Source organism: Opisthocomus hoazin, chromosome 9, assembly GCF_030867145.1.
Source record: "Opisthocomus hoazin isolate bOpiHoa1 chromosome 9, bOpiHoa1.hap1, whole genome shotgun sequence".
Classification (NCBI taxonomy): domain Eukaryota; kingdom Metazoa; phylum Chordata; class Aves; order Opisthocomiformes; family Opisthocomidae; genus Opisthocomus; species Opisthocomus hoazin.
Window position 1 is genome coordinate 1,496,510 of NC_134422.1, and position 20,177 is coordinate 1,516,686.

The 20,177-nt window shown below is 55.3% G+C and overlaps 2 protein-coding genes across 7 annotated transcripts in view; both read right to left on the reverse strand.

Annotated features, from left to right (window-relative positions):
- Positions 1-1,515, reverse strand: part of KCNJ3 (potassium inwardly rectifying channel subfamily J member 3) — a 50,320-nt gene extending 48,805 nt beyond the window's left edge. The window contains exon 1 of the mRNA XM_009935566.2: positions 781-1,515. Within this exon, the coding sequence (XP_009933868.2) occupies positions 781-1,458 (678 nt within the window). The 5' untranslated portion in view covers positions 1,459-1,515. The remainder of the gene's footprint in view (positions 1-780) is intronic.
- Positions 1,516-8,545: 7,030 nt separating this feature from the next.
- The window catches only part of GALNT13 (polypeptide N-acetylgalactosaminyltransferase 13), a 144,484-nt gene continuing 132,852 nt past the window's right edge, over positions 8,546-20,177 (reverse strand). For all 6 annotated transcript variants that reach the window (XM_075430659.1, XM_075430660.1, XM_075430662.1 and 3 more), the window contains one exon: positions 8,546-12,360. In XM_075430659.1, the coding sequence (XP_075286774.1) occupies positions 12,220-12,360 (141 nt within the window). In that variant the 3' untranslated portion in view covers positions 8,546-12,219. The remainder of the gene's footprint in view (positions 12,361-20,177) is intronic.

Consider the following 20,177-nt stretch of genomic DNA (forward strand, 5'->3'; position numbering starts at 1 on the left):
GGAAGATGCACGCGACACGTGACCGCCCGACAAGCCGGCGCCCAAGGAGGGGTCACCGCGGTGATCTCCAAGCACCGGGTGACCACTTACCGGGCTAACCGCGTCCAGCTCACCCCTCCGAACGCCCGACGGGAGGGAGCAGCCAGCGATGGCCCCCACCAGGGAAAAGCGCTGATTATTCGGAAATAAAAGACCGGGAGCGCGTGCCGGCGGGTCAGCGGCAGCGAGCGCGTCTCCGCCGACGTCGGTCCCCAGCTCCAGCAACCCCCCTTGCGCAGCAGGAAGGGGATAAATGAAATTATGGGGATTCTTTAAATCCCTCCTCTCCCCCCCGCTCAGCGCGTCCCTACCCTGCCCTTGGCCACAGACCCCGGGGCTTAGTGTGTGGCAGGGGTCCCGCAGCCAAACACAGCGGCGATCCTGCCCAAGGAAACACCTATTTGGGCCAAAACACGGCAAATTCAGCAGCCTCCGAGCCAAACGCGATTTTTAAACCCCCGACCCCGGCGTTCTGCCTTCCATGAAGTTCAGGCAGCTTCTAAATAAAGTTCTGCCCGACCGCGCTCACCGAAGCTGACGGTGGCCGTGACCCAGCCGGTACAACCAGCCGGCCGAGAGCGAATCCGGCGGCCGAGCCCGGACAGCATCGCGGGGACACGGAGGACGGAGCGAGGGGGTGGCCAAGCTCTCCTGCCGAGGGGCCACCAGCTCCGGCGCAGCGCCGAGGTGGGGACATCCCCGATGGGGTGGGGAACGGGCATCGTGGGGGTCCGCACTTACTTTGAGCAGCTTGCAGCGGATCTGTGCCGAGACCATGTGGCTGTTGCGGAGGTTGCCCACCCGGAACATGAGGGTGAGCTTGCCGTCGCGCATGGAGATGGCGGCGTGCTCGCTGAACATCAGCGTCTCGGCCCGCTTCTTGGGCTGGGACATCTTGATGAACATGCAGCCGATGAGGAAGGCGTCCACGATGGAGCCCAGGATGGACTGGAAGAGGAAGAGGATGATGCCCTCGGGGCACTTGTCCGTGATGTAGCGGTACCCGTAGCCGATGGTGGCCTCGGTCTCGATGAAGAAGAGGAAGGCGGAGGGGAAGTTGTAGACGTTGGCCACGCAGGGGGTGTAGCTGTCGTCGTGCGCCTTGTTCAGGTCCCCCCGCATGTAGGCGATCACCCACCACATGGAAGCCATGAAGAGCCAGGCCACCGTGTAGGTGAGGACGAAGATGAAGAGGTTCCAGCGCCACTTGAGGTCCACCAGCGTGGTGAAGAGGTCCGACAGGTACCGGCTGGTCTCGCCGCCCAGGTTGCCGTGCTGCACGTTGCACCGCCCGTTCTTGTCCACGAAGCGCTGCCGCTTCCCCCGCGGGGCCGCCCGGGGCGGCGGCAGCCCCCCGCCGCTGGCCGACGTGCTCACCACCTGGTAGTCGTCCCCCAGCTTCCGCCGCAGCGCCGACATGCTCCGCGCCGCCCCGCGCCGCCCGGCCCGGCCCGCCGAGCCCGGAGGAGCCCGGAGGAGCCCGGCCCCGCCCGGCCCCGCCGCTCTGCGGCCGCGGAGCCTCCGCGCTGCGCGGCCGCCACCCACGCCGAGCCGGCGGCGGGGGCGGCCCCGGGCGGGGCGACGCCGGCCCCGCCCTCCGCCTCCGAGCACCGCCCTCCGCCCCGCCCCGAGCACCGCCCTCCGCCCCGCCCCTCCGCCCCGCCCTCCGCCCCGCCTCCGAGCACCGCCCTCCGCCCCGCCCCCGAGCACCGCCCTCCGCCCCGCCCCCGAGCACCGCCCTCCGCCCCGCCTACCTCCCCGCCCCGAGCACCGCCCTCCGCCCCGCCCACCTCCCCGCCCCGAGCACCGCCCCCCGCCCCGCCCCGAGCACCGCCCTCCGCCCCGCCCCGCCCCGCCCGGCCCCCTCCGCGCGTCCCTGCGCTTCCTCACCCTCACCGTTCTCTGCCTCCGCCCCCCCCCACCCCGGGTCTCCCTCCGCTCTTCCTCCTCCTGCTCATCCTCCTCGTCCTCCTCCTCCTCCCCGCCGCGGAGCCCCGCGCAGCCGTCCGGGGTGCGGACAGCGGGGATGGGACGAGGGAGGGAGGGCGCCCCGGCCCCCGCCTGTTTCCTTTTCTTTTGATTTTTGTCTGTATTAGTTTTATTTTCAGTTTTTTTATCATTTTTATTAATTTTTATTAATTTTTAGTATTTTTAGTAATTTATTTTTAATATTTTTATTTTTTTATTCTATTATTTTTATTAATTTTTTTATTATTCTACTATATTTACTAATTTTATTATTTTTATTAATTTTTATTGATTTTTCTTATTTTTGCTATTTTAATTTTAATTTTACTTTTTATTATTTTTAATTTGTATTATTTTTATCATTTTAATTTTTTATTATTTTTTATTTTTATTATTTTATTATTTAATTTTAGTTGTTTTATTTTTGTTTTAAATTGTATTATTTTAATTTTATTTTAAATTTTTTTTTAGTATTCTTAAATTTTTATTATTTTTTACTTTTATTATTTTATTATTTAATTTTATTTGTTTAATTGTTTTATTTTTATTTTTATTTATTATTTTAATTTTATTTTAAAAATTTTATTATTTTATTATTTTTAAATTTTTATTATTTTATTTATGTTATTTTTATTTATATTTTGATTTTATTTTCCCCCCGTGCCACAGCAGAGCAGCGCTGACAGCACGCAGCGGGGCGGGGCAGGGCTGCTCCACCCTCCGGTCCCTTCACTTCGCCCCGTGGTGGCTGGAGGAAAATCGCGGAGAGCAACCGAACGGGCAGGGAGGGCCGACGGTCCGCGGCGTTAATGAACGCCTTTTAATCAGAGCCAGAACTCTGCAAGGCGGAGGCGGGAAGCCGGGCGTTCGGCGGGGTGCGGGGCAGAGCCGGGTGGTGCGGGGCGGGGGCTGGTTCCCCGCGCAGGGGCGCGGTGGCCGGCGGGGAGCTCTGCGTGTCACCGGCCGGCGGAGTCAGACACATTTTCAGGCTGAGAGCAGGAAAAAAAACCAAACCCCCAAGCTGGAAACTGCATCCCGGGTCGGGTGGGTGCGTGGCCAGCGGGGGTTTGGCGTCGTCCCCACGGCCGCCGGGCGGGTTGGGCTGCACCAATTACCGCCTTTCTGCGAGAGCTTTAATTAAAGTTTCACACCAGCAAACCCAGCAAGCTTTGATCCCCCCAGTACTTTCCTCCCGCGACCCGTTTCGGCGGGTCCTGGTGCTTCTCCTCCCAGGCCCTTCCTCCTCGCCCGCTCCTCCTCCCCATGCCCCGGGACTCGGTGCCAAGAGGCTGCGCACCAAAAATCGGCGTTTTTTCGGCTGCTGCTCGCGCTGCGACGCGCGGTCGCGCCTGGTGCGACGTGGGCAAGGGCTTTGTCTGCTCAGTCACAACGTTACGGCGAGAGAGTGACAGCGGGCTGAGGGGAGCTATTTCCTGCTAATTACTGAAATTAAACCCAAAATTATTACTGCTTTCGGGGAGACAGGCGCATTGACAACGCGCCTGTGCTGTCACCCGTGGAGAGGCAGGGGAATCACGGGAGTGGAGAGGAGAAAGACGGGACAGAGATGTCCTTCGGCGTAGGCGTGAGCTTGGGGACAGGGACGCTCTGCTGTCGAGCACAGAATCACAGAATCCCAGCATGGTCAGTACATGGCTTGGGGTGGACCTGCTGGAGAGCAGCTCTGCGGAGAGGGACTGGGAGTGCTGGGGGACGACAGGGTGACCATGAGCCAGCAGCGTGCCCTGGGTGCCCAGAAGGCCAATGGGATCCTGGGGTGCATGAGGAGGAGTGTGGGCAGCAGGGCGAGGGAGGTTCTCCTTCCCCTCTGCTCTGCCCTAGTGAGGCCCCATCTGCAGTGCTGTGTCCAGTTCTGGGCTCCCCAGTTCCAGAAAGATGAGGAGCTACTGGAGAGAGTCCAGCGGAGGGCTACGAGGATGAGGAGGGGACTGGAGCATCTCTGCTACGAGGAGAGGCTGAGGGAGCTGGGCTTGTTCAGCCTGGAGAAGAGAAGGCTGCGAGGGGACCTTAGAAATGCCTCGTTTTTGCAGGAAGCACGGGGTGATATGTGCTGCCCACACTCCTCCTAATGCACCCCAGGACCCCATTGGCCTTCTGGGCACCCAGGGCACGCTGCTGGCTCATGGTCAACCTTTCGACGCGCTGCTGGCCGTGCCGAGCTCGCCTCGCCGCGGACGGAGCTCCTGCACGAAGAGGGCAGGGTTGGTCGCTGGAGGAGCCGTCGGGTTGCCCCGAGCACGTCGTCAGAGCTGTTGGTTTCACGGCGGTGCTTTGCCTCGGCACCGAGGAACTTGGGGTTCAGTGATCAACGCCCACCTGCTGCTTTCTTCTCCTCGGGTCACACACAGACCAACACCCACAGCGGAAAAAAAATGAAAATCAGGTGTTTCTTCACACGCTGCACATGCAAAACCCCTTTCTGACAGGGTGTCGGGGAAGCTAAAAAATGTACCTGGGTTCAATAAGCAACCGGGGAAACCCGATGAAGGCCCGTCCCGGAGCGGCGGGCGCGCAGACGCCGTCTCCGATCGTTGCCCCGGGGCGCAGGGGCCGGATGCTCTGTCAGCGTTTGGGAGAACTTCCCCCAGATCCCGTTCCTCCTGCTCCTCCCTGCCTAGGAGTCCTCACCCCCGAGGTGAGGTGGGGACCGCCGTGTCCCGCCCTGACATGCACGAGCCTCGCACGGGTGCTTTTTTTTCACGTTTTGAACCCAAAATAGTCGGGAGGAGAAGCGGTGGCAGAACACCACTCACCGAGGAGGAAGATGGAATTGCTCCGGGAAGACGCAGCGCTGGATGTAAATACGCTAATGACCCGAAAGCATCACCAGATCCCCGTTTCCTCCAGCGCGCTGTGCTTTAACCTCCCTCCTAAATCAAAATTATGATCTCGCCGAGCCCATTTTTGACAGCCATTATGGTTCCTGAAATATCTTCTTTCCTGTAAAAAGTGCAGTGTCTTTTGGGCAAGTTCTTGGAAAGCTGCCGCCGGTGCCTCCGCCGAGATGCAGAGGCTCGGGGCTGGCCTGGGGAGATTTAATGGGCGAGCGTCTGCAGCAGCTGCTCTTGGTTCCAGGTGAAGCCACAGATGAAGGAGGTGTAAGCAGGGTTATTAAATTTACAGACAACACCAACTGTAGAGGCAGCGCAAGAAGAGCGAGGACAAAACTAGGATTTAAAATGCTTTGACGAACGGAAACAGTCATTTGGAATTTTAAAAAGAAGTGCAATGCAGTAAGAAGACATTCAAAGGCCTGGGGAGGAATGAGCGCGTTCAAACTGACTCCGGGAAAGGAAGGAGTGGCCACCATAGTGTCCTAAAAGACAGACAGCACGGCACATACTTACAACTAACTCAAGTCTAGAGCAATGGTTCACCGAGATGCACGGGTAAAGCTGGCAGGTTACAGAAAAATACAGCTCTGTTGATGAGAAAATGAAATCAATCTTCATTTCAGATAAACAGAGCAGAAACGCAGCAAACATCGTTTTCTACAGGGAATAGATGGCTATTAGCTGGAGACAAGCACTCAGTCTCTAAATTTCCCATCTGTGCTATTAGCAAACTAGCATTTTCCCCATTTTTCCTATAAAACAAGTGTAAATCATGACAAGAAAACGCTGTTGCTGTCAGACACCGTTACTGGGGCTGGAAAAGATTTTCCCTCCTGTGGTCTGGCGGGCAGGCTGCGGCTCAGCCAAGAGCACCGACCTGCCCGGTCCAGAGGCAAAACCCTGCTGCGCTGCCCGTGGGAAGGGGAAAAGCCAACAAACGCCAACAAAAACCCTCTGGAGATGGTTCTTTCCCTGTTCTGAAGATGTGACCGTGAGTTCAATAAGAAAAAAAAAATTAATATTTTAGTATTTTGGTCTGAATTGGTCAGGCAGTTGGACCAGATGATCGTTGTAGGTCTTTGCCAGCTTCTCTTCTCTTCTCTTCTCTTCTCTTCTCTTCTCTTCTCTTCTCTTCTCTTCTCTTCTCTTCTCTTCTCTTCTCTTCTCTTCTCTTCTTCTCTTCTCTTCTCTTCTCTTCTCTTCTCTTCTCTTCTCTTCTCTTCTCTTCTCTTCTCTTCTCTTCTCTTCTCTTCTCTTCCCTTCTCTTCTCTCTTCTCTTCTCTCTTCTCTTCTCTCTTCTCTTCGCTTCCTCTTCTCTTCGCTTCCTCTTCTCTTCGCTTCTCTTCCTCTTCCCTTCCTCTTCTCCTCTCTTCTCCTCTCTTCTCCTCTCTTCTCTCTCCTATCCTGTCCTGTCCTTATGTGTTTTCCTGGTTTCAGTTTCAGTGTGAAGACAAGCAGCCTGGAGGAGACCCCAAGACGCAGGGAAGCACCCAGGCGACCAGAAGAGCCTGAGAGATGCTTGCGGGACCTCAGGGACAACGCCAAGGGCGAACACCAGAAACGGCGGCAGAAGGCGAGGGCAGGAGCCCTGCTCCTGCGGGAGCCCAGCGGTGTGGCAGCGGTCACTGTGGCCTCCCGTTCCCGCTGCCGGGCTCCCGCACGCCCTCCAACCTTCCACCACTCGTCCTCAAGTTTGAAAGACACAACGGTGACATTTGATGGAACAAAAAGATTCACACAGGCCACAAAGAGACAAAAAAGTGTATGTTGTTCCAGCTCTTTGACTTCCCTTATAAATATTTTTTCAAAGTTACAGTGCCAGACAGCTGACCCTAGGTCATTCGCAGGCTTTTATGAGCTTCCTATTTGAAGTCTCAAGCCATTAATTCTTCCCCAAATAAACTCACACCTTGCGAAAATGTGCAGTTAGTTCTGTTTCTGCTGGAATGTAGGCAGCTAAAAATATACCCAATTATTTCAGCTCGAAATGTCAGCACAGACAGGTCCAGAAATTCTTCCCTTCCCGTCACATCTTAAATAACCTAGCCGAGGTCTCCTTTTGGGAAGAAAGTTTTATTTGCCCCACAGAGGTCCCCTCCAACCCCTGCCATGCTGGCAGTCTGTGATTCTGTCCGAGCAGCAGGGTGAGCTGATGGCAAAGAAAGTGATGAAGTTATTTCTTTCTGACCAGAATTTACAGAAACAGTCCCCAAACCCGTGTCATCCAGTCCCACGGGCTTGCAAGCTGCCTGAATACGGATTTTAGGGCAGATCCTTCCATCCTCACTCGGCGAAAATACTTCCCAGTTCAGGACTGGACTCCCAGTTTGAGCGGGCGGCAGCGGTGCCCAGCACGGGATCTGTCCCAAACCCCCAGCCATGCCTGTGGGGCTCCACAAAACCCCAAAACAGACCTCAAAAGCACAGATGAAAACACATGCAGTTTTTATGGAAAACAAGATGTGGGTGGTCTCCCTCACTGCAATTTTAGCTCTATAATCAGTCCTCGTCATTAACATTTCTGAGAAAGGCAAAAAAAATACCTCTATGTCTGCATTCATTACTCACAAACAGATTATTTTATGATTCATTCAAACGATTCGCATACTGTAATTAACATGAGCTCTACAGTTAATTGGATCTTTGCAAGATGGTTTAATAATCAGAGTAGAAACTTGACAGTCTTTTTTCTTTAATCGCACATACGCGACGAATGTTTCGTGTAAACTGCGGCTCATCAGAAACAAACACACAAACACTCATTTCTGTGCAGACAACCTGACGCAGGTAAACCTCGAGAAAAAGGATTTCATCTTTTTCTCTGTAGTTGCATGAGCGAGGACGCTACCCTGGAAGGACGTAATCCGGTTAAAGGAGACATCACCTGGCAGCACTCTCGCGAATGAGTTGACCAAAGGACACGGCAACAGCGTAGCGGGATGAGTGAGGAAACCGAAAGCGCTATTATAAAAAAACCTTTTACCATCTTCAATGTTGTAATTTGCCAGTAACTCTCTAGTAACGCAGATGAAGGCTACCTAATCTTCTGTGGCTTACAGCACTCTTACCACTTTGAGTAACTTTTTCTCAGACTAGTAGCAAAAAGGCTGCGTTTTGCCCAGCAATTAACAGTAAAATCGGAAAAAATTCACTATTGGCATGTTATTATTTGTGGCAAAATATCTCAGGAATCACTTCCACTGGAGTGGTAACACGAACTCCTCTCTCCCTCTCAGTCTCCTGAGGATTAATTTTCATTTCTGCTTATAAATCCTTTGTTTTTAAACTATCCTCCCTCCTCCCTCCTTACCAGGACTGACCCGGCCGCTTCAGGACTCCAGATGCGACCCGAAAAAAGCAAAGCCCCCGACCCCCAAAGCCAGGCATCGCGTCGGGGCTCACCGGTCGGGTCCCACCAGGCTCCTTCTCTCCCTCACAGCTCCGTGCTGTGAGGACGCGCTACACGGCCGTCCAGCCGGCCCCTCTGGGAGGGCTGACGCAGGGTTGATGTGGAAAGTACCCCTTTCCCACTGAATTGTGTTTGTTTTCTCCCCAGACACGATGGGCAGGCGCCTCGGCCCCTCTCTGGGTAAACCACGGGTCGGCAAACACCGGGGCCGCAGCGGCAAGCCCGCGTTTTCACCGTATAAAGTGGGAGGACACACAGCAAAGGACAAACACAGCAGAAGAAAACTAAACCAGTATATTTTAATTCTACAAAAATGTATAAATATTGAAATGTACAGCAAAGAGTACCGGTATACCATTTAATAACTGCTACAACATTTAAAATGCATCTTCTTTTATCCACAATCTACTTTTATAAATTTAATTTGTGTTCCCAGCGCTTAATCCGGAGCCCTTGTGAGCGCGCACTCCAACCCACCGCACCTCAGTCTTTTCTTCTTGATACCGAGCAGAATTCCCACATTTTTTTAAATCAACTTTGTGTCATCTCAGAGTACCACGGTCTTTCCGCAAGGCACCACTTACCGAGCTGTCCTGAACACGTGCTCGCGGAGAAAAAATAAAATAAAGCAGGGTTGGCCACCTACCAGAGTGACGGTTCTGGCTGGACGTTGTGATGGGTCGGAGAAGCAGCGCGGACACGGACAGCCACAGAAGCGTCAGAGCACGTGGCTGGTGTTGGCTCAACACCATCAGCCAGGCAGGAGCTGGTAGCTGCTCGCAGGTTACGCGTGGTGTAGCCTCACCGGCTGCGTTGGCCGTGGGGACGTGGGCAGGCTCTTGGCTGCCCAGCTCCTGGTGTCATCTGTCCTGGTGTCCTCTCCCCAGACGGCTGGCACCAGGAGGTAGAAGGGAACACGGCTTTGCCCAGCGTTGACGGTTCCACTCGCTCTTCAGAACGGTCGCTTTGCCGCCGCCAGCCCGCACTACAGCTCGCTCTCCCCTCCTCAAAGCAAGTCTTACGAAAGGTGACAACCAGCGACGCTTCTCCAGTGAAAACCACAAATATTCCGCACTGGGAGAGCTCTTCGTATCTCAAACACGTTGTGCAAGCAGAGGTCAATCCTCCCGACGCCCTTGTGAGATATTTTATAAATGGGGAAACGAAGACCGACTGGTGCTCTATGGCGGTGGTCTGTTGGTGGGCCCTGAACGTCAGGCTCTCACCAACAGAGGCAACCAAATGAGCTCCTTGAAACGATTTTGGCCCAGATGACTTGTCAAGGCAACACCTGAGCTCAGCAGCAGGAGGAAGGGCTGGGGCCCAGCTGCAGAATCACAGACTCACAGAACGGTGGGGGTTGGAAGAGACCTCTGTGGGTCATCTAGTCCAACCCTACACCCAGTTCACCAGACCCCACCACCGACCACCTCTGATGGTCCCAGCACTTGAGGTGCCCTCCCATCACCACATCCCTCTCCGTAGACGCGACGTTGTGTGAAATCCCTCCGCCACGAGACTCACGGAGCTTCTGCGTCCTCACCGTGGAGTCAAACCCAGGGTGCAGCCACTTGACACCCATGGGACCGAAGCTGGGCAGGTACCTCCGCGCTTTTCTGCAGGTCTGAGCGTAATTTCTCGACGCCAGGCCACCCTGCCAGCGTGCAGCAGGCCTGCAGAGATCCTTCTGCTCGGGCCGGATGGGACGCACGGGATGTTGCTCCTAAATAAGCACAACCCAAGGCATTTCCCTGCTTCATCTCCCGAGCAGGGAGACGGCAGTGCGGGCACTGACCATACCCCAGCACTCCAACCCTGCCACCTCCGTCCAGGGACCACGCACTAGGTAAGAATATCCACCTTTAAATTAATTCTAAGGAGAAAAATGCTCTTTTCTGCAGCTGTTTCTGAGGTTGGACCTTGAGGCTGGACAGCTGCATGGCCACTGCACCCTGCCATCACCTCCCACCAGGCCCAGCACAGCTCGTGGTTGCGTGGAGGCTCGGCGGCTTCGCCCTCCCGCTGGAGGCACCCAGGGGAGGTGGCACCACCGTCTCCTGCTGCTCCCGGATGCCGCGGGACCTTCCACCTCCCGCAGTGACGGGCACAAGCCAAGTGCCTGGATACACGACCTACCAGCACGCATGGCCGCGCACATGGCAAAAGCCCTTGGAAAGAAGAATAAAATGAACAATTTTTAAATTTTTTTTCTGGGTGGAGACTGGTTTGCACGCTCCTTCTACGCAGCAGAATTCCAGCCTTCCCCTCTCTCGCTGCCTTCTGAGCCGTACCGTGTACTTCCGTGGCGATTTGGAGACGAGGACTGGAAGTGTCTGACCCTGCTTCGAGCAGGGAGGCCGGACTAGACGAGCTTCCAGTCCGAGTTAGTCCGTGATACTCCAGCTCCCACGCACGCACAGCAACCACTTTCCCCATTTAATATCCTTCTATTTTTCATTTAATGATGTGTATCAAGAAAATACGGATGGTCTATAAATTTATAATAGATACATATATAGGACACTATTCATCCATAACAACCAGAGCATTATACAGAAAAATACTGTCATTTTTAATGACCTGGTGCATAAACAGACCTTTTGAGGAACTGTGGGTGACAGAAGGGGAAACCACCTCACCACCTACCCGTGCCGTACCAGGCTGCGGCTGCCGCCCTGGGATTTCGGTCTCTTGAACCCCGTGGGAAGTTACTGACTGCTGCCAAATACCCAGCCCAGCCCGTCACGCAACGGACGCCCTTTGGGGACCGTGTGCTGTCGGGGTCACCAAAGGAAGCGTCACCAGTACCTATAGGAGATGTCACCAGTACGTACAGGAGCCTTCTCCACGCCCCACCGCGGCATCAGTTCCTGCGACGCCTCCGACGCGGCTGCGCACCGCGAGCGTATTTTTTAATAACCACGCTAACAACATGATTAAGCCACAAAATCATTAAAAATATAAATAAGCATCTGTCATCGCTATCGAAGCAAGAACACCTGGAGCCAGAACTCGGCGTCGGCCCCGCTCCACCCGCCGAGCGCAGGGGATGGAGCTCTCGTCCGTGTCTGATGCCGGGCGCGGGGATATGCGAATGCTTACAGGCAGGAGCTAGGGACCGAGGTCAGCCCAACCCTCCGTCTGCAGCGGTCTCAGAGGGTTGGCTTTTGGACCCTCCATTTGCAACCCCCTGAGCCCCGCAGGCGTCAGCCCCAGCCACTTCTCCTGCTGCCGAGGACAGTTCAACCCACGCTGGTCTGAGTCACCCACGTGTGTCTCTCCTCCTTCTTCACTCTGCTCCCAGCCTTTTGCTGAGCCTCGTTTGATTTAATTCCAGTTTCCCAGTGCAGTCCTTGCTCAGCTTTGCTGCTTTTCCAGACACTGGATCCCACTTTTTTCCTGGCACAAACCACAAAGCTTTCCCTCCGTCTGGTGACTTTGCTGCTCAGTGTGGTTCTTCACCGGGTCCCACCCGACACGAGAGAACAGCAAGCATCCCCGCCGCGTCGCCAAGGCAGACCAGCACCAACACATCCAGCTCAGGAGATGCCTGCCAGGACGCTCCCCAGTGCCAGGTAGTGTCACAGGGCATGTCATACTGGGTGACATCTCCGCAGTGCTGTGTGGTGCTCAGAAAACACCCTCCATCCCAACCTCTTTGATGTAGGGGGTTTCTCTGGAGCCATTTTTGAGCACATTTGTGTCGATAACAGCACAGGTTTTGACATTTATAGACTCAGATGAGCTTCTTTTCAACGGTCACAGGTTTCGAAGGAGCACGTGGAGACTCACCACACCAAAGAAACCCCCTCGTGACTTTGATCTGACAGCTGGGATTTGGAGAGGGCTTCAGCGCCGCTGGCCTCCGCGAGGAGGAGAAGGAGGAGGAGGCAAGGAGGAGGAAGAGGAGAAGGACATCGTGGCCGAGGCAGCGGGTCCGCGCCGACTTCAGGCACCCAGGGTCATGTTGCGCAGCAGCCACTGCTGGGAACGGCTGTCCCCGCACTCCCTCATGGTCGGAACCATCTTGTCCTCCTCCGACGGCTCGTCCAGACACTGGTTGCTGTTGACGTGCCTCAGGGTGAGCTTCTGCAACAGAGAAGGGCAAAAGCTGCAGCAAGATCATGACTGCTGAAAAACAAAAACTGCATTTCCAGTCTCATTTCAGTCTTCTTCTAGTCACTACAGAAGCCACCAGACAGCTACTCATCCCTGGCTACCACTCGTACGGCTGCACGAGACCTCTACCCACGCTACTCGCTGCTCCGCGGGGTGCCCAGCTCACCTTCTGACGCGTGGCCAGGCGCCTCTGCTGAGCCCAGCTACAAACCAACGCAACAAAAAAGCAGAAGGTAAGTGCAAGGAAGTATTATTTCAAAGCAACAGTACTTTGGATGAAGGAGCTTGGGCTCCAGCAACCTGAACACACAGCTGTTTCGGATCACAGAATCCCAGCATGGCAGGAGTTGGAAGGGACCTCTGTGGGTCATCTAGTCCAACCCTCCTGCTGAAGCAGGGTCACCCAGAGCAGGGGGCACAGCACCGCGTCCAGGTGGGTCTTGAATATCTCCAGAGAAGGAGACTCCACAGCCTCCCTGGGCAGCCTGGGCCAGTGCTCCGTCACCCTCAGAGGGAAGAAGTTCTTCCTCGGGTTCAGCTGGAGCTTCCTCTGCTCCAGTTTGTGCCCGTTGCCCCTTGTCCTGTCGCTGGGCACCACTGGAAAGAGTCTGGCCCCATCCTCCTGACCCCCACCCTGCAGATATTTAGAGGCATTTCTAAGGTCCCCTCGCAGCCTTCTCTTCTCCAGGCTGAACAAGCCCAGCTCCCTCAACCTCTCCTCGTAGCAGAGATGCTCCAGTCCCCTCCTCATCCTCGTAGCCCTGCGCTGGGCTCTCTCCAGTAGCTCCTCATCTCTCTTGAACTGGGGAGCCCAGCACTGGACCCAGCACTGCAGATGGGGCCTCCCGGAGGAGGGAGGGCTGGAGGACGGACGGACCCCAGGACGGCAGAGCCCGGCGCGCGGCCGGGCAGCAGCAGCATGGCAGAGGTCTCCTTCCAGCCAGCGCTACCCGAGCACGCCTGCGAGCACAAACAGATCTGTAATAAAACACAGACAGCACCACTGCGACCGAGCTCCTGCGAACAAGGAGCCATTCCAGCACGGCATCTCCTTGCTAACAAACGCCCTGGGTGCCTCCTCGTGTGAAACAAAACCCACAAAACCCACAGACTGACGCCTGGCGTTGCGGCTACGCAGCCGGGATGAGAAGCGCCGAGGTTTTCTTCTCCAGACCCCGGTCTGCGCCGTGCCGTTCGACACGGCAGCGCACACCGGCTTGCCACGGCGCTCATCAACGCTCCTGGTCTGTATTGGGAATATTCCTCCAACAGCTTCTCCCCAGAGGCTCGCTCCTCAGCTTCCAACCAACCGTCACGCAGCTCCCCGCGAAAAGCCCGCAGACATCGTCCCACGGCACCGAGGGGCCATCTGAGAGGCGTTCAGTGATCGACATACGGCATTTTTTCCTCTAATTACAAGAGGAAAGAATTAGTAGTGCTAACAGCAGCAGCTTGTTTACTAAATAGCACTGCTCCAAGCATCACTGATTCTTCACTCACATTGTTTTAAGTGCAATTAAGCTGCTATCGTTTTCTACTATAACCAGAAATGCAAACAAGTCTAAAAATGCTGCTGCCGCCTTCATCAGCTGTTCCCTTTTATTCACTGCATAATTTCATGCTAGATTACCATATCATTGGGATCTTCAACCATCTCCTCATTTTTTCTCTTTCTGTGTTCTATCATTATTTATTCTATTACAAAAAACGTCTCGTTTGCTAGGAAAACAATTAATTACTAGGCACTACGATGCTCATGCAAGCCAGCCTAAAGTGTTTCTTTTAATCCCACAGGAGCAGAGGGGCCCGGGGCAGAGCGAGCTGTGCAGACACGCAGCCGCACGGCAACGGGCTCTGCAGCCTCGGGCCGGCCAAACGGGCGCCAACGGCAGCTCTGACCAGCGAAGACTCTGGACACGTCACGGCAGAAGGACGGAGCGCAGAGCCGTTCTCCAGCATCGCCTCACTCCAGCGGCCACCACAGACGGCAGCAAGGTCAGCAACTGCGGGAGCTCTCAGTTCTAAAAAGTGACTTTTCACAGAATCCCGGCATGGAGGGGTTGGCAGGACCTCTGTGGGTCACCCAGCCCAACCCCCTGCCCAAGCAGGGTCACCCAGAGCAGGGGGCACAGCACCGCGTCCAGGCGGGGCTGGAATATCTCCAGAGAAGGAGACTCCACAGCCTCCCTGGGCAGCCTGGGCCAGGGCTCCGGCACCCTCAGAGGGAAGAAGTTCTTCCTCGGGTTCAGCTGGAGCTTCCTCTGCTTCAGTTTGTGCCCGTTGCCCCTTGTCCTGTCGCTGGGCACCACTGGAAAGAGTCTGGCCCCGGCCTCCTGACCCCCACCCTGCAGATATTTAGAGGCATTTCTAAGGTCCCCTCTCAGCCTTCTCTTCTCCAGGCTGAACAAGCCCAGCTCCCTCAGCCTCTCCTCGTAGGAGAGATGCTCCAGTCCCCTCACCATCCTCGTAGCCCTGCGCTGGACTCTCTCCAGTAGCTCCTCATCTTTCTTGAACTGGGGAGCCCAGCACTGGACACAGCACTGCAGATGGGGCCTCACCAGGGCAGAGCAGAGGGGCAGGAGAACCTCCCTCGCCCTGCTGCCCACACTCCTCCTCATGCACCCCAGGAGCCCATCTTGGCACCCAGGGCACGCTGCTGGCTCCTGGTCACCCTGTCGTCCCCCAGCACTCCCAGTCCCTCTCCGCAGAGCTGCTCTCCAGCAGCTCAGCCCCAGCCTGTACTGGTGCCTGGGGTTGTTCCTCCCCAGGTGCAGGACCCTGCCCTTGCCCTGGTTGACTTTTGTGCCTGAAAGCCACCAGCAAAACGCTGCTCGTTGCAGGAGAGGTTACTTAGAAAATCAAAAAAGCTCACTAACGAGAGCGGCTTTCACCCGACTGTGGTGGGACGCACTCGGAGGTGAAGGTGGCACCGTCTGGCTGGGGAGCGGGCAAGAAACGCGAGCAGCCCCAGCCGGTGCCCCTGCACACGCGCTGCCCCATCGCTGCCCCATCGCTACCCCGCAAAACGGTCTGGGAAAGAGGAACCGTTGCTGGCACAGTGTTTTGATTCCTTCAGTATTGAACATTTCAAAATTAAGTGTTGTTTATTTTGAAATTATCTGTGACTGCTATCTCTAGGATTGAATTATTTAAAACTGGAAATTTTCAAAATGAATGTTTCTGGAAAATGTTAGGCAATTGGCATTATTTGTGTGTCTTGGAATAGGGACCAAACCTTCAGCTATCGCAAGGAGGAATGCTCACCCTGACATCAGTACGTCAAAGTAGTGGAATTCATCTAAAATTCGTTATAATTAATAATAACTAACATTGAACAGATATACTACCATATAGCTACACAATCATCTGAGAAAACAAGAGAGCAATTCAGCAGAGTTTAACAGGCAGAGAACGGAGAAGCGTTTTTCCAGGAATAGCTTAAATCTTCCCACGTTGCATTTGCTGTTCAATACCAACCTCCGACCGTTTGTCAAAGGAAATAGTCAGTGGGGCTGTAAAAAATGTTTCTAAACACTTCCAGCCTGGTGTAGTTTCTTAGCATCCAGGTTTGCAAGGGGCTGCCATTGCAAGCCTCCACCGTGGGGCCGTGGGTGCCGTCCTCGATGCTGCTGAGGGTCAGGCACGACTGGGTGATCACATGCAGAAAGGCGTGGGTCTGCGCGACAGAGAAACGGTGAGAGGACACACAGCAACCGGCAAGGACAAGGAGAAGCGAAGGGACAAGCAGCAGACGGGGGGTGACCAACGGGTCGCTGCGCCTGCGAGTGCTCCGGGGGCAACCGGCGCTGGCTTACACCCGCCGCACGCCCCTGAACGAAGCTTTGAACCAAGCTCTGGTTTCAGGGGGAACGCTCCCAGTGCTCTGCTGGGAGGGACTGGTCCACCTGAGGCCCGTTCGCGTGCCCTTCTGCAACTCGGACCCACGCGGGCCCCCGGGTGCCCCCCGGCACAGACGCTGCCCTGCCGCGGCCACCACCCCCACCGCACGGCAAGACCTGGGCAGAGCCGTGTTCCTGCCGCAGACCTAGCCTGAAGCCCACTCGAGCATGACTAAATTCACAGAATATCACAGAATATCACAGAATAGTAGGGGTTGGCAGGGACCTCTGGGGGTCACCCAGCCCAACCTCCTGCCCAAGCAGGGTCACCCAGAGCAGGCTGCACAGCACCGCGGCCAGGCAGGGCTGGAATATCTCCAGAGAAGGAGACTCCACAGCCTCCCTGGGCAGCCTGGGCCAGGGCTCCGTCACCCTCAGAGGGAAGAAGTTCTTCCTCGGGTTCAGCTGGAGCTTCCTCTGCTCCAGTTTGTGCCCGTTGCCCCTTGTCCTGTCGCTGGGCACCACTGGAAAGAGCTTGGCCCCGTCCTCCTGACCCCCACCCTGCAGATATTTAGAGGCATTTCTAAGGTCCCCTCGCAGCCTTCTCTTCTCCAGGCTGAACAAGCCCAGCTCCCTCAGCCTCTCCTTGGAGGAGAGATTCTCCAGTCCCCTCCTCATCCTCGTAGCCCTCCGCTGGACTCTCTCCAGTAGCTCTTCATCTTTCTTGAACTGGGGAGCCCAGAACTGGACACAGTACTCCAGATGAGGCCTCACCAGGGCTGTGTAGAGGGGAAGGAGAACCTCCCTCGTCCTGCTGGCCACACTCTTCTTGATGCACCCCAGGATCCCATTGGCTTTCTTGGCACCCACAGCACACTGCTGGCTCATGGTCACCCTGTCGTCCACCAGGACACCCAGGTCCCTCTCCGCAGAGCTGCTCTCCAGCAGGTCCACCCCAAGCCTGTACTGGTGCATGAGGTTGTTCCTCCCCAGGTGCAGGACCCTGCACTTGCCCTTGTTGAACCTCATCAGGTTCCTCTCTGCCCAGCTTTCCAGCCTATCCAGGTCACGCTGAATGGCAGCACAGCCTTCTGGTGTATCTACCACACCTCCCAGTTTGGTGTCGTCAGCAAACTTGCTGAGGGTACATTCTAACTCTTCATCCAGGTCGTTGATGAAGAAGTTGAACAAGGCTGGGCCCAGTACTGACCCCTGGGGGACACCACTTGTCACCAGCCTCCAACTAGACTCAGCGCCGCTGATGACAACCCTCTGAGTTCTGCCATTCAGCCAGTTCTCTATCCACTTCACCGACCACTCATCCAGCCCACACTTCCTCAGCTTCCCTAGGAGGATATCATGGGAGACTGTATCGAAAGCCTTGCTGAAGTCAAGGTAGACAACATCCACGGCTCTCCCTTCGTCTACCCAGCCAGTCACGTCATCGTAGAAAGCTATCAGATTGGTCAGGCATGATTTCCCCTTGGTGAATCCATGCTGACTACTCCTGATAACCTTCTTTTCTTCCACTTGCTTCATGATGGCCTCCAGGATAAGCTGATATATATTATTTAAACATTTACATATAAGGAGATAGGATGTTTTTTTTTTGCCAGCCACGCTTCCAGCTCTCTCCTCAGGCAGACGGGGACGGAGGGGGCTTCCACCCGGTACCCGCTCCCGGCTGGTGCTGCCCGTGCAGCCTGGGGATGCTCCTCCCGCATCCCGGCCCGGCTGCCGCCCCTCGCCCGCTCCCCCTCGGCGGTTCTGCTGGGGCGAGCGGAACGGCAACGTACGTGCAAAGAGGCCCCTAAAAATACCACGAATGAATGTCCTTATAATGTCACTTTGAGAAAGCAGCGCGAGCTTCAGGGCTTGGTTTTGTTTCATTATGCATTATTGCTTCGTGCTTACTTCTGCCTCCTGCTCTTTGCAGGGAAGGGAGAGGCACATCAATAAATTACTTGGAAGTGTAATGATTTCCCTATTACATTAAATGCCTAAATTTAGTCGATTCTTCACATGGGCATAAATAATACTCAGCATTAGCTTGGTAACCTGACCAGACTCTTTCTGCTGGTACACGAGACAGCAAGTTCAGCCTGGGCACATCAGCAAGGCTGCAGGGACTTGAGAAAACCTACGCTAACGAAAGCAAGAGGTGATTTGTCCCATCTGCTCCTTATATTTAAGGATTTATTCGCTCTTTAGATGTATTTATTCGCTCCTTTAACTACCTAAGAAGGTAATTAAAAAGCCCTACTCGTTTCTAAAGAACTAAGTCCTTCCACTGCGCAGTAATAGGACTGAAATTCACAGTAGTCGCCAAACTGTTGGCCACAGTCTCTCCTGGTAGAAGTCCGTTCGCCGACCCCAGCTCCAGCTGGTCCCGTGACTCGAAGCAGGAACACAGGCACGAAGTCTGTCACTGCTGGAAGGATGCAGCCATCGCAATGAGTGTTCCCATCACGCACGAACAGAAGTGAAGAGGATGGTTGAAGCACGCCCAAGAAACCAGCCAGGCCTTCACACACATGGCGTCCACGTGCTCAGGTGCTCCTCCGCCAGCAGTCCCTACACCGTATGTTGGGGGACACGTCTTCTCTCGGTTCACGTTCCCTGCTTTTCCCTGTCGATATTCCCAGCTTTGCCCTGCCAATGTTCCCTGTGTTTCCCTATCGATGTTCTCTGCTTCTCCCTGTCGGTGCTCCCTGCCTTTCCCCATCAGTGCTCCCTACTTTTCCCCACCGATGCTCGCTGTTCCCTGGCAGAGCGTGGTGAAGCCGGGGACCGGCAGGGACCCCAGCAGGGGGTCACAGAATCCCAGCATGGTCGGGGTTGGCAGGGCCCTCTGTGGGTCACCCAGCCCAACCCCCTGCCCAAGCAGGGTCACCCAGAGCAGGCTGCACAGCACCGCGGCCAGGCGGGGCTGGAATATCTCCAGAGAAGGAGACTCCACAGCCTCCCTGGGCAGCCTGGGCCAGGGCTCCATCACCCTCAGAGGGAAGAAGTTCTTCCTCATCTTCAGCTGGAGCTTCCTCTGCTTCAGTTTGTGCCCGTTGCCCCTTGTCCTGTCGCTGGGCACCACTGGAAAGAGTCTGGCCCTGTCCTCCTGACACCCACCCTGCAGATATTTAGAGGCATTTCTAAGGTCCCCTCGCAGCCTTCTCTTCTCCAGGCTGAACAAGCCCAGCTCCCTCAGCCTCTCCTCGTAGGAGAGATGCTCCAGTCCCCTCCTCATCCTCGTAGCCCTGCGCTGGACTCTCTCCAGTAGCTCCTCACCTTTCTTGAACTGGGGAGCCCAGGGTCTTGAGGCCGCACACCCCTCCGGCTCCACGGGCTCCAGCACCCTCCTGCGCACGCCAACCTCGCCCCCCCTTCCATCAAAGCACTTTTCTGACCCGACATTCCGGAGTTATGCCGGACACACGTACTCCCATGTGACGTCAGCATTCCCCATGCGCAGGGAACGCCGGACACCGCGCCGCGGCACGCGGACCCACAGGGTTTGGCACGCTGGGGCGGTTCCTGGGGAGGCACGAAGCCGCGCCGCGTCGGCACCGCACTGCTAGCGAAGCGAGAGATGCGCTATTCTAGGGTTCGGCGCGGGGGCTGCCGGCGCTACCCGACTTACCTCAAAGCTATATTCCCATTTCCCAGCATACTGACGGGAAGCGGGGAGAAAAAAAGGAAATTGGAGTCAAACAGTGACTGGGAACCAGTTTTTGTGAAGACCCTCACCTCCCCGAGAGCGCGCACCTGGCAGCTGCGCACAGACACCGCGCTCAGCGATAAATAACAAATTACACAAGATCAAATCCTGACATCAATATTCACGCATGAGGAAATGAAATTATTTTTTACCAGATGTGACAGATTTACAGCATTATTTTTTTCCGGCGTCCCTTCACGTGGGTTATTGTAAGCATTCAGTGCAGGGTAGGTGCT